The 13960-nt window shown below is 33.8% G+C and overlaps 1 protein-coding gene across 1 annotated transcript in view; it reads right to left on the bottom strand.

Moving 5' to 3' along the window:
• LOC136846940 (MAM and LDL-receptor class A domain-containing protein 2-like) overlaps positions 1 to 13960 on the bottom strand; it is a 212146-nt gene that overhangs the window by 115413 nt on the left and 82773 nt on the right. The window contains 10 exon segments of the mRNA XM_067118195.1: positions 68 to 292; positions 499 to 649; positions 1724 to 1842; positions 2494 to 2766; positions 3505 to 3702; positions 5993 to 6190; positions 6550 to 6726; positions 8682 to 8863; positions 11159 to 11398; positions 13306 to 13414. Coding sequence (XP_066974296.1) covers positions 68 to 292; positions 499 to 649; positions 1724 to 1842; positions 2494 to 2766; positions 3505 to 3702; positions 5993 to 6190; positions 6550 to 6726; positions 8682 to 8863; positions 11159 to 11398; positions 13306 to 13414 — 1872 coding nt within the window.

The raw sequence follows: 13960 nt of genomic DNA, 5'->3' as shown, positions 1-13960 counted from the left end.
TATTAAAACTATAAAATACAAATGAATAATCATAAATACAACCATAAAGAATAGCAAACAAACTGACCCCTCCAGATGAGCTCGTCCAAACGCACAAGTCTTGGTCAAATTCACAGTCATAGCGGGATGGATATGAAGTTGAGGGAGCAACTGTTGGTAATACTGGCATTGTGTAATTGGTTCCTTCACTAGCAAGAAGAGGATGTATAGCACAACCACCAGCTGCTACTACAATGTCATCAATAGCTACATCTCCCATGAATCCATCACCCAAGATCGATTCAAAAATCAACTGAAAGGTAAAAGACAATAAGCTCCTTTCAATGAGAAATTTTCTATATAGTCCTGTATTAGCATTAATTTGGTATATAAATATTGGTAATAATTCTCTTTCTGACACCAGCTAACAATAAAAAATATTGCAAGCAGTAAATTATTTATCACTAATGAGGGCAGTCAACATAAAATGCTACACAAAATTGAACCAAATTTAAATACCTGGTGAGTGGACAATGATGAAAATGGGGCAGAAGCAAATTGCCAACCAGCATTCCAAGTGAACATATCTAGAATTTTCCAGATGACTGTGACTGGTTCCATATCAACATCCATCATTAGGACAGACAAAGCTGCACCATCCATACCATACCTAATTTCAAAATAGAGTCAATATCTAAAATGCTGTTTGTTACAAAAATTATCTGAGGCATCTACAGTATGTAGACGGAGTTCAATTCCCCTGGCCGGCTGATGAAGAGTTAGAGGAATTTATATCTGGTGATACAAATTCATTTCTAGCTATAATGTGGTTTGGATTCCACAATAAGCTGTAGGTCCCGTTGCTAAGTAACCAATTGGTTCTTAGCCATATAAAATAAGTCTAATCCTTCAGGCCAGCCCTAGGAGAGCTGTTAATCAGCTCAGTGGTCTGGTAAAACTAAGGTATACTTACTTTTTACAGTATGTAGAAAATTACATGATGATAGCCTTTCTAGTTAAAATAATCTTATTACACGTGTACTGAACTTTCCCAAACCACCCAAAATTACAGCTACTACTTATGATTATTCTTTTACAAATGGATCCTGCAGACACCAGGACTTTTCAATTAAGCTTTGTGGTTCAAATGATGCAATATATTGGGAACTTTCCCTCTCAGTTAATTGGGGTGCCCAGAACTTGACTAAAAAGAGTTTCGGTATATGGTAACCATGTACTAAAACATTCTAAGAAGTAGTAGGTTATTTTTAAAATGAAAACATGGGAGAGCATACTAAGTACTATACTGTATTACACATGCATTTTACTCATAGCACTAATTATGAATTTCATGTAACAAGGTTTTACCAGAAATCCACTTTTACAACATACTGTACAGTGCTTAGAAATATGTTTACCATCAGGCTGTTTACTGGCTTGGAGCTCAGTGATGCATACTGTACAAAATAATGAATGTAATCAATAATTAAACAATAATAATTTGTTGTGGAACACAAATAAATCCTTCCAATCTCTGCATCACCTGAATAATGCTGAGTATAATTGTTTTACCACAAAAGTAAAAAAATAAGCTGCAATGCTTGACTAAACTTTTGAATGCAGTATCACTGCACTGTACACTAATTATAATTTCAAAGTAAATGTAATACTGTGCCTGGAATTCTGTGAATCAAAATACCTCATTCCAGACCTACAGAAATCTAAAAATATGTGACAAACTTACATGTGGTACCAGAAAGTAAGACATCGTTCCGTATTGAGAATGCCTTCAAAGTGTTCACTCATAAGCCACGCTCGATCACCTTGCAGTGTGTCATCAGCTTCAATTAACATAAAACCACCCTGATAGCATTTAAGAAAATACAATAATTTAGAACTTTGTGACTACTGTACCATAATTTAAGGATCCATCAACTCTAAACCACAAAATTCCAGCCACTGACATTTAGTTACCCACAAGCAACTTTTCTGAACATTATCAACTTAATACAAGATGATTCCTCATTCAGACCTATTTTCCTAGTAAAAAATATAACAAGTATGAAAATAATCATAATATTCTATCTGTAAAATGGAATAATTTCAATTCAATACTTAAGAGGACAAAAAGATAAGTCATAATTTATATTAGAAGCAGTATCTAAATTGTTCATAATCATAATGTCAGTTACCTGACATTTACTATTTTCTGATACAGGTATATGTACAATAAAACACATAAAAATTCTTTAACAGAGTTAGAGAGAGAGAGAGAGAGAGAGAGAGAGAGAGAGAGAGAGAGAGAGAGAGAGAGAGAGAGAGAGAGAGAGAGAGAGAAATCAAAAGCATAACTGAAGTAATAAGAGCCACAATCATTATCAGATTATTTTCACAATATGCTGCTTAATATAAAAATATGCTTACAGTATTCCCCTTTCACTTTTCTATATTAAATATCCATGGATCCAACATAAAAATGAACATTATTACTGAGTTTGGAAAAAGACAACTTACATTATTATCTTTTAATGTTGAATCAGCATACGGCCTTGTTGTAAGAGATACATCATCTCGTCCAGTCAACTGCCACTGAACAGTACCCATATCTTCATTAGAATACCATGAACATTTTGAAATATCAAAAGTACAAGCTCCTGGTGAAATACATGACCCTGGGGTGAGGCGAACATCATCAACTGCTAAGGTCGAATAGACAGTCTCAGTGTTATCACCTAAGATGCCTTCAATCGCTAGGCGGTAGGGACTAGAATGGGGCTCTATTGGTACCTGCAAAATCAAGAAGATACCATCCACTGTCAGTCCCAGCCATGGGGGATATCAAGGGAGATGATACGGGTAATATTCTTTAATAACAAATGGCAGACTTCAGCAAAGGTATTGTAGTCTAGGAGGCTTTTAACAATAATGATCCACGAAGTACACATACTTGAACATCAACTAAATTTTTTTAACTGAAGCATTTATATGCAAGTCCACTTTCCATAGGCACCAAAATTAGGGGTACAGTATTATTGATTATGAGAGCATTGCAATATTTCAATTATACTTGTAAACCTCCTATAGATTAGGAAAATTCAAGAGCCTTTTATCCTATTTAGGTATCTAAATCTTTCATTTTTACTCTGATGGTGATGATTAATGTTAAATAATAATTTTCTGAACTTTGTCCCTTGTCATATTCTCATTACAGTACTACTTAAAAAGACATTAATTAGCCGGCTGGCAGTTGAGACAAAACAGTGCACTATACTACTGTATATATATTAATGACAATTCAGCTTTCGCATCCATGTAACTAAAGCACCAATGAATGAAATTAATAAATACTGTTTCTATACAAATATCTTCACTGGATAACTGATATTATAAGTCAGTATAGTGCAAAAATTACTTTGAAATACTGTAATCACACGTATGTATCACGTAGTTGGTTCCTTAGAAATAGGCCAGCATAAACTAAAAAAACTTTGTGACAGATAAAAAGTCATATGGAAAATTCATCACCTGAAGAGTTGCCCAATCAGATCCCATATCTCGCTCACTATCTAGGAGTAATACACCATCATGGATTGTACCATTCCCTACGTAATAAATCCGAATGATGTTTGGAGTACCACGTTCTGAGTGAGCATGAACTTGCAATTGAAGACACTGGGGACCTTTGACATCATATAGAGATGTATATATAATTCCCTTTGTATACTGTAAAAAAATGAGAAACAGTTTTCACAGCTACAATGATGGGGCATTTATTTTAGCCCTAATGCACTTATGCATCAGTATGATGAATATCACTAATACTAAAAATCAAAATGCACAACTTGTTTCAATTGACTTTCTCTACTTATACCGTAATGTTCTGAAATCACACAAATTAAAAATAAAACTACATGAATTAGTAAAAAGCAAAACAATAATTTAGTATTTAGTTTCTCTATTTATAATGCCAAAATATTGTAGTCACATACATTAGTGGTAGTTATAAATGACATGAAGACATATTAATTATATGCAAAAATTACATTAAAAAATCATCAAATTCAACTCTAAAATCAATGGTGTGTCAGTCTACAGTTTGACCTCTTTAAACCGACACCCTTGGGACTAGGCCACTGCCTGACCACAGAAAACCCTGGATGACAGAAAACAACCCTAAAATACCCCTTACGCAAACAAAGTCTTGCCAGTTCATTCCACATATATACTGCTGCTATCAAAAGTAGAAATAAGCTTATAATTAATCACTGTTGTTCGTTAGGTTTAGTTCCTTATGAAAATTCTGGCCTGCTCCATAACCAACTCCAAGGAAATGCTTACATGTTCCCTGCGCTGGAGCTTGAACAACTTTATAAGCGCAATGCTGAGTTCTGATCTCCTGGCACCTTTCAGTGTTTTCTGTTTTAGGCAAAAACCTAAAATTTTGCTGCTTTTGCTTCATGTGAGAGAGAGAGAGAGAGAGAGAGAGAGAGAGAGAGAGAGAGAGAGAGAGAGAGAGAGAGAGAGAGAGAGAGAGAGAGAGAGAGAGACTATTGAACCTGGTTAGGTTGTTACACAGAAAGATATCCATTTGCAAAATTCAAATACTGCTAATACAGTTGTATTGAGAATGATCATTTTAATAAAACTGTTGTTTTACGTACTGTATGCAATTATATTTCATGCATTATTGTTATACTGTTGTATTATAATTTATGAACATAGCGATCACAGGTGCCATTTGCATTCTGATGTTTACATTCTCAAAGTCATCAGCTGACTGCATTTGACCAACATCATCACAGCCATCAGTTGCTAAATGAAACACATTTCAGAGATTCGTTTTTTTCATAAATTATCAAAGCTGGGTTTAAAAATGCAACTTACTTTATTTATAAATAAACAAAATAAGTGAAGTAAAGGTGTGATTTCACCAGTATCAGATTTTGCTTTTGCCCTTTCAAAATGTTTTGTGGCCTGCACATATTTGTTTCTTCAGCCACAGTTACAACCTTAAATTTAGTGGCATGCTTTCATAATAGTACTTTCCTCTCCAATGCATGAAGGATGAATAAAGATTTATTTTATTTTTATTTATGGAAGTCACAACTGAAAATTAGCACATTTTTTAACAGAGTCAACAAATGTAACGCGAGCCTTAATAAACTTGTGTTAGTTACGTAGCTGTCAACGGCAAACGGCTGTTTCTCAATACAACTGTCCATGTCAGGACTTGTTGTTATTTATGCCAGCATCTTGCATGCATTAGTAAGTGGTTGTTAATTATAAAAGATATTAATAAATTCTTAGACAAGTCACAAGGTTGGTAAACCTGATTTAATGTATGAAGATTTGCATTAACCCAATGAACTTTAGCTTGTGGGCCTATTTCTTAGTTAAAAGTTAACTCAGACATAATATGCATCATCAATGGTATCTACCATAATTGAGACAGACATAGAAACCCTGCCTTGTGTAATCTACTTAAAATACATCTTGTACTATACAGTACATGATGTATATGATGAGCTCATGTTTTTGGATGAAATTTTAATGATCACATGATACACAAGATTGGATACCTAGAAATAAGTGCTGAATGGACTATTTCACCGGGTGACACGGGCCCCTCCCCAGAAATAGATTTTTCCTTCGTCAAAATCCTTTAAGTAAATTAAGGTTCTTTTGTATGCGGTATATTTTTGAGTTTCACAAAATGTTTTCGTTGGAAATAAACTGTGCTTATGTATTTACAGAACAAGTTGCAGTTCCGAAATCCAAAATTACCCCAAACCTCAAATGACATGTGGCACCGCCCTCATAGCCACTCATGAACTAATGGCGGCTGATTCACAAGCGTCTCAGATTATGGGAGTTACCTGACCACAGAGTGCTGGATTTAAGAGGTCTGACTGTAATATATTCAGTACATTAAATACATATTGGCACACTATTGCATGATTACTCAATGATGTTCACATCAAGAATATTAAATTACATTGTACGAAATACTCACTGCTGGTGCTCTAGTGTTGAGGTATATATAATAGAAATGCTCTACAGTTTCAACAGGAAGATAAGGGTCATCACTACCACTGGCATCATGCCATGCCCAATCCATGTCATCCTCAGCTTCTTCCTGAGAATATCCACAGAGTCCAGTATTGAATGTGCAGTAATTATCACCTCCTCTTGGACACTGGGTATATACGACCTGAAAAATAATTTAGAGACTATACTGTACACTGATTTTAAACTGACTTGTTTTAGTCTGTTTATTACTGTACAAGTCAAATACACTGAAATCAAATACAGTAACTTAAAATTGGCATCTAGTTTGGAAGAATTATCTAATACTTTGTACTATCATCCCAGGCACACAAGTGCCATTACAAAAAGCCTTTCATATTCCTTTCTCCACCATTTTTTAACTGAACCATTTTTGTAAAATTTTCTCTTAGGATGCATCATCTACCTTTCAAAGCTGCAAGCTACACCTAACATACTTCACAGACCATAAAGTACTGAACAGTTCTTGATCAATCACAGGGAAACAAAAACAAATGAGCTTACCTTGAGATCATCCAAAGTAGCATCACCATCCTGTCCATCCACCTGAACTGCCTCTACAGTAATGATAAACTTGTTCTTCATGGTGTCTCCTGGGATATCCATTTGGACATACAGCCAACCATCTTGCTCAGGATTGATTTTTTCCCATAATTTTAATTTTTGTGGACCATCAAGTTCCTGAATAAATGTAAAATCTCTATACAGTAATTATATACCAAACTCACTACCAGTACTCAACTATGTTCTAACAGATAAAAATGATAAATAATAAGTTAAAAATTTTCTTTCTTCCATGATGTCCCTTGAAAGGAACAGTAAAAACATCTGGCATCACAACCAACAAATGTCAGTTCAACCCAACTAGTCATCTGCTAACCTTAAACCAGCTCTCCACTAAATATATATATATATATATATATATATATATATATATATATATATATATATATATATATATATATATATATATATATATATATATATATATATATATATATATATATATATATATATATATATATATATATATATATATATATATATATATATATATATATATATATATATATATATATATATATATATATATATATATATATATATATATATATATATATATATATATATATATATATATATATATATATATATATATATATATATATATATATATATATATATATATATATATATATATATATATATATATATATATATGTATGTATGTATAAGCACCCTTGTAGATGATTGCATTTAAGCTCATCAAAACGTAAGAATTCATAAATAAACAAACAAAGCAGTATATCTGGCCAAGTTATTTTGAAATTTATGTATCATCTACCTGTTAATGAGAATACAAGAAAAATAGAGCAGATTGTATAAACTGAAGACAGTTGAAGCAGCTATTTATTATTATTATTTTTTTCTATCTCTGTTATCCTACTAAAAAAACTGGGTGGTATTTATAGTGTGGAGTTCCAGGTTGCATCTTGTCTCCTTAGGAGTCCACACTTTTTTCACTATGTGTGCTGTTTCTAATAGCGCGCTCTTCTGCATGTTTCCTGGGGCTACTTCAGCATCTAGTTTTTCCAGGTTCATTTTCAGGGATCTTGGGATTGAGCCTAGTGTTCCTGTGATTATGGGTACAATTTACACTGGCATATCTCATATCCTTCTTATTTCTATTTTCAGGTCTTGATACTTATCAACTTTTCTCTTTATTTCTCCTCTACTCTGGTGGCCCATGAGTGATACTTTCTTCTTGATTTTGTCAATCAGTATCAAGTCTGGTCTGCAGTGCTGGCAAGTATCACCCTATCTGTTCTGACACCATAGTCCCAGAGGATCTTCGCCTGATTGTTTTCTATCACTCCCTCAGGTTGGTGTTCGCACCACTTATTACTGCAATAATTAGTTTTACCTGATAATGAGTTAATATTCATAACTCTCATGAGGCTGCTGATCTTCATAAATCACTGCTGTTTATGCAATGAAAAACCATCCAATTATCAAAATAGAAGCAAAGAGGAATTTCTTTAGTACTCAGACATTATTCAGAGCTAATCATTTGGCAGTGCAAATGGCCACTGTTACCAGGATGCTGGCTTATGTTTAAAATATACCAAATTTTTAAAACAATTTGTATTTTTCATATGTATACAAACCAAAGCCTTTTATGTGGCAGTTGAAGTACCATTCTTAAAGTTCCAGGCTAGCATTTATCTTTCTTTAGTGTGTTGCATTCATGGAATTCCCATACCAGCTCAAAAGTCTCTTTGAAGATGTTCCTATCTAAAGAAGGCAGGACTGAAGATGTTCCTACTTCTAAAGAAGGCAGGACCAATGAGCATAAGCAGGTCATCCAGCTGCCATTTTTGACTAGAAAATTGACAGATGACCTTTAACAATGTAATTACCTTTAATGTTGGCTCTTGGCATTTTCTACACTGCCTCTTTACCCAATATTATATTCTTATGCAAAATTTTTAACAGTATGTTACACCAAGTAACATAAAAACTTAATTTTTAAAGCTGAAAGAATTCTCTTTCACACTGAAACATTATTCTAAAACCAGTACTCCCAATTTACAAACTACATGACCTCAACAGTAGTACAGTAATACAATACACACCTCTGCATATGAACGCATAACTGGGGGATTGTCTCCAATGTGGTGGTAAAAGAAAGAGAGGCAGTAATCATTAAAAGGCTCTAATGCTGGAGTTTTAATTCTGGCAGTGATATCATTCTCATAACCTGAAACTATTTCATCATAAGGCTCTGGAAAGGTAGCAGCAATGTAGTGTCCAGAATCTGAAATAGAAATTCAGAATTAAACACAAGCTCATCCAGTGCCTCCATTACAGGGAAAAGACAGACATACATATTTATATAAGACATCATTGAAATCATGCAAATCTGGGATTTAAATCATGAAAAAATTCACATTAATTCTAAACCAAACCTTTGCCGTAATTAACATATATAATCTGTTTACTACAGCTAATAACACAAAGTAATGATTTTTTCAATATTTTTTTCTTCATATGTCTGAAAGGCTTTATGAACAGTATCTCTAAAATAATTTTCTGGTAGACTGAATAAGAATTTTTCCCAAATCCTATAAGATATTCACATTTCTCATTTTAATTTATATATACAGTACTGCACATATTTCATTCTTCAAAGAAAAACAAATAAGTTTAGAGTATCTTAAATTAGAATAAGGTTTTTCCAACAATTAAGTAAATAATCACATGTAAGTATACTGAAGCATCTTCTGCTCCACTATACAATAAACCTTTACTTTTATTTAATTAAGATGGATTAAATTACAGTTTGTCATACAAAACTCATTAATCACAATCAACCTTATTCCATGTGAATCAGACCTAGCTACACCTTGAAGAACTGAGTGAAGAAAAGGCCCACTTTGCATGCCCAGCTCAGCCCACTGTCTGCCAACTAACTCTTCTCATCCTTCTATGGCATATGCTGAGCTTCTCAAGATATAATCTGAGTTCTATCCAAGTTTCATCCACTGTTTTCTTTTGAAAACAGTCCACCTTTGTACTGTTTTGCAATCCTAGATGCATTATAAGGGTTTAATGACTTGTGCTATGCACCTTTCTTTTTATTACAGTATATCAATTTTGTATCCTTAATTAGACTGTCTCTTTTGGCTGAGCTTTTTTGTTATATAAATTTTTCCCTTAGTCCTTTTCAGAGATTTTTATTACTACTTAAGTGAATCTAGTATTCTATCTTAACAGTGATATTGCTGCCCTTCCCCCTCTCTTGTTTTAACATCCAGGGAAGAACATTATGTTTATCTATGCATTTTCAACCACAAAGTTGGGTTTCAGTTACAGGTAATATTCTTTTATGCACTGTATTCCCAATGAGTTATTCACATTAACAGTGAATTTTATTTTTGCTCTGTTCATCACAGCAGTTGCCATGAATTTAATTTCTCTTTATATTCATAAGAATTCTAATGTATTAATTTCTTTCACTAAGTAAATTAAAATTTTTTTACTGAGTTTCCATGGCATTTCTCCCCATTTGTGCTAACTTTTAGGGAAGAATATTAACTTAACAAAACCTTGGAATTCTCTTTTAGCAGGATGGTAGAGGCTGCAACTCTCTTTAGTTATCCTCAGCAGTGCCGTTTGTGTAAAAACTGGTAGTTTTCCTCTCATTGTGGGCAATGTGGATAATGCCATGCTGGAGGTGGTACTTCCAACCTCCTCTTCAGTAATGCAGCAGACTAGACTGTGTCTCTCAAATCTCATCCAGGGAAGTTTCCATGTCCCAGTGCCACCTACTCTGTCATGGGAAGAGGGTTCTGAGTAAGGGCTTCTTCCTTCCCAAGTTTCTTCCCCTCACTCAGATGTCTCCTACAATCTTCCTGTCACTCCTGGGAGTGAGGCTTCAGTCCCTTTACAGGCTGCTCCTTCCTTTTGTACTGAACTCTTTGCATCAGTGGTAGCATATCTATGCTTTGCAACTTGAGCTGCCCTAGTCTGATTCAACCAGTGTTCAGTTCTTAAACCAGACAGCATAAAGCAGTATTGATAAAGACATTTCCTTTGAAGATAAGTGACATTTTCCATGTTGACCTGCACTGCTTGTCCATTAAGCAAGGTTTATCCTTTACTCTATGGAACTCTAACTGTGTTCAAGTTGGTTGCAAGTTTGCATTTCATCCTTCCTTTCAACAACTCACTGGTTTCTTCAGGAAGACTCTTGCTTTGCAGATATTCTCACATCGTCTGCTGATCTCTTTTGTTGTCTGTTCATCCATTCTCTCTATTCTCCACAAAGTGCTTTGGTCACTGTCCTTTGGTTTGATGATGGTTTTCTCTAGGAGCTCAAGTTTTGGACACTTTTTCTCATGCTTGGGAGACAGTGGTATCAGTGGTATGTTTATCATCCCTCAGAGCAACGGGCATCATGTTCCTCTTTCCACTCTTTGTTTCAAGAGTTTTTCTGTAAACCTTACTGTTGTGAGCCCAGCACAAAAATATGATGACTCCTACAAGAATAAAAAAATCACTTATGGCCACAGAACATTAGGAAAACCTGAAAACAACAACTCACACCAACCTGAATGTAAAGTATGATCTGCTACAGGATGATGGGGTGACGGAGGATTTGATGCATTATATCTCATCCATATTCCATCATTTTCCCCAACCTCTTGCTCGAAGTCACAGATTGGTCTTGTTGCATTCTCAAAGTCACATTTAATTTCTGTTTGTTCATAGGGAGGAGTTGTGGGCACAGGAGTATCTGTAGTAGGTTGCCCAGTTGGAGCAGGAGCTGGCTTTGCTGCTGGTGGTTCAACTGCAGTGAAAAAGAATACAGATCTCTTATAAAAATTAATCATTGCAGTTACTTCATTTATATGCACTATAATTAAAAAGTTTCATACTTGCTGTAAGGGGAGATGAACAGTTAGACAGAAATATGGGATATATTAAGGTAGCAGGAGAAAGACATGTAGGATGCATAAGAATGTCAAGGAAGAATGGCAAGGATGAAGACCAGAACTAGATAAGAATTCTGGCATAAAAAGCACTGCATAACTAACCCCATATCAGAATATAAAAATGACCAGTTATTTTCCTGGTAAGTATCCATGTTATTTAAAACAGCTATTGCAAACACTGCTGTACCAATAGTATTATTATCCTTATTATTATGACTTCAAGAGACTGGACAAAACCATTCAAGGGTAAATACAGAAAAAATTAACTCAGGTATGCTTACTTGTCCAGGTATTTATAACTGATATCTTCAATTTCTTCTATATAAATCCAGTACTGACCAAAGTCCTTGTATTTCAAAATTAATTTCCCAATTAATATGAGATGGGATATTTGCTATTCAACAAATTTATACAACAAAACAATCCTTACATCTCCAGTATTCAACACCCTATACAACACCAAAATGTAAATCTCTAGAAATAACATAATATCCTCAAAATTTTTATGTTTCTTTTCATCTTTTCCTTCTCCTGTTGACAGAACTTAAAGTAAATTGTGCTGTTTCCTCATACATTAGATTCTCAGTATAAGAACAAAGACCAAATGCAAAATTATATGAGTCAAAGAAGCACATAAACTAGAATGCAAGAGTGGAAAACAATGCTAGAATGATTGACAATATTACATTACATGTAGAAAACCAAACCACTCAGCAACCTTATTCCACCCCAAGGAAGAAAAGAAGGTCTATGTGTAACAGTAGCAGACCTTATGAGTAAATCTCAAAAATGGGCCTATTAGTTTTAAGGACAAGATATAGAACCTTCAGAGCAAAAGAGCTGTAAATTCTAGAGGTTATATGATAGAAAACTTCTTAAAAGCCTCAGGCATGAACTATTCTGAACTGTTAACTGTCATAAACAGATACAGTCAACTTTAGAAACCTATTCACAGGTAATAAAGCCAAGGTGGGAAATATTATACAACTTAATGGGTACCACACTATAGGTAAAGATTTGAACTTTTTTATTATTATTAAATTGTGTAAAATTTTATATTATTATTAAATTGTGTAAAATTTTAAACAGATTTAGACAAAGGCTTTTCTCAACATAGAACAAAGGAGAGAAAGGACAGTTGACAACTGCTTGATATACAGATGTGATAAAAAAATAAGACATAAGTGGGTCATGCATAACCAAATAGGATTGCATTTGTAGCCCAACAGCCCAACAGCCAAAGGCTCACTGCTCTGAAGAGCTGCTACAGGCCATCACAAACTGCTCCAAAGAGCTGAGCAAGGCCAAGTAGACTGTCTGGGATACAGCTAATTTAAAATTCATCCAAAGACACTATACTATTCTGTTAAGGGTTATCTAACATTAATTTCATCCAAGTTATCAACACTATTAGTATTGTAACATAAATTGATTTTCAATAAAAAAACTGTTCTTACTCATATATAGTAACATTAACATATTTTAGCAAGATAAATTATTAGCAGCAAAAATCTGGACAGAAACTACACAAAAAAGTTCATTACTAACCTAAATGTCTATTCATAAACTAATGTCACTACTGCTTATTAAGGAAAATAAAATGCACACAACATTTTCTAGCAGGCCCCTAGTTAGGTAACTAAAAATCATCAGTGATAAAAATAAAACTTGACTTCAATTTCATTCCCAATAAGAAATTTAACCAAATTATTCTCTAATGTATTTCCTTCTCTCCCTCTTTGAAAAATTGGTCCTTACTCACCAGCACAAGCATCTTCAAGAAGTGTCAGGCGCCGCACAGCAATATATCCTTCCCGTCCATCCCATGAGCTTGCTTGCAGCCTCAACTCAAATTCTTTTTGAGTTGATCTCTATAGTATATAAAATTAATAATGAGAAATCAAATACAAGAAATTGAGAAAAGTAGCTTATACTTAAAACTTACTCAGGTATCATTACCACAGTTATATAAACTTTCTATTGATCTTTCTGCTAAAAACTTGGAGTAGCAATGTACAAGAGGAATATCTCAAACATGCACAAAAAATAATCCAATATGAAATATTAATCAAAGATTAGTTTTAACTTTTATCATTTCTCAGTGTGATGCCCAGTAATTACATACATATTATCTGTCACCTGGTACTGTACCAACGATTAACTGTCTTAATGAATTCACTAAACTTCAGAATATAATATTAAAATTTAAATGAAAAAATCTTAGTAATTTACAATGAAAGAACTGTATGAAAAACATAGTAAGTACTAAATGGTTGAGTGATTCCATGCAACAAACACATTTTGAGATTCCTTTCATATCATACTTTAGAACATTTCTGCTAAGTATAGACAGATATATTCTCAAAGGTAGTCCATTTTACAGTCAGAAAAAATTAAGTGTGATAAAAAAGAGTAAC

Source organism: Macrobrachium rosenbergii, chromosome 16, assembly GCF_040412425.1.
Source record: "Macrobrachium rosenbergii isolate ZJJX-2024 chromosome 16, ASM4041242v1, whole genome shotgun sequence".
In the NCBI taxonomy this organism is placed as follows: Eukaryota; Metazoa; Arthropoda; class Malacostraca; order Decapoda; family Palaemonidae; genus Macrobrachium; species Macrobrachium rosenbergii.
The sequence above is the reverse complement of the archived record's forward strand: the minus strand, read 5'-3'. Positions and strand labels throughout refer to the sequence as shown.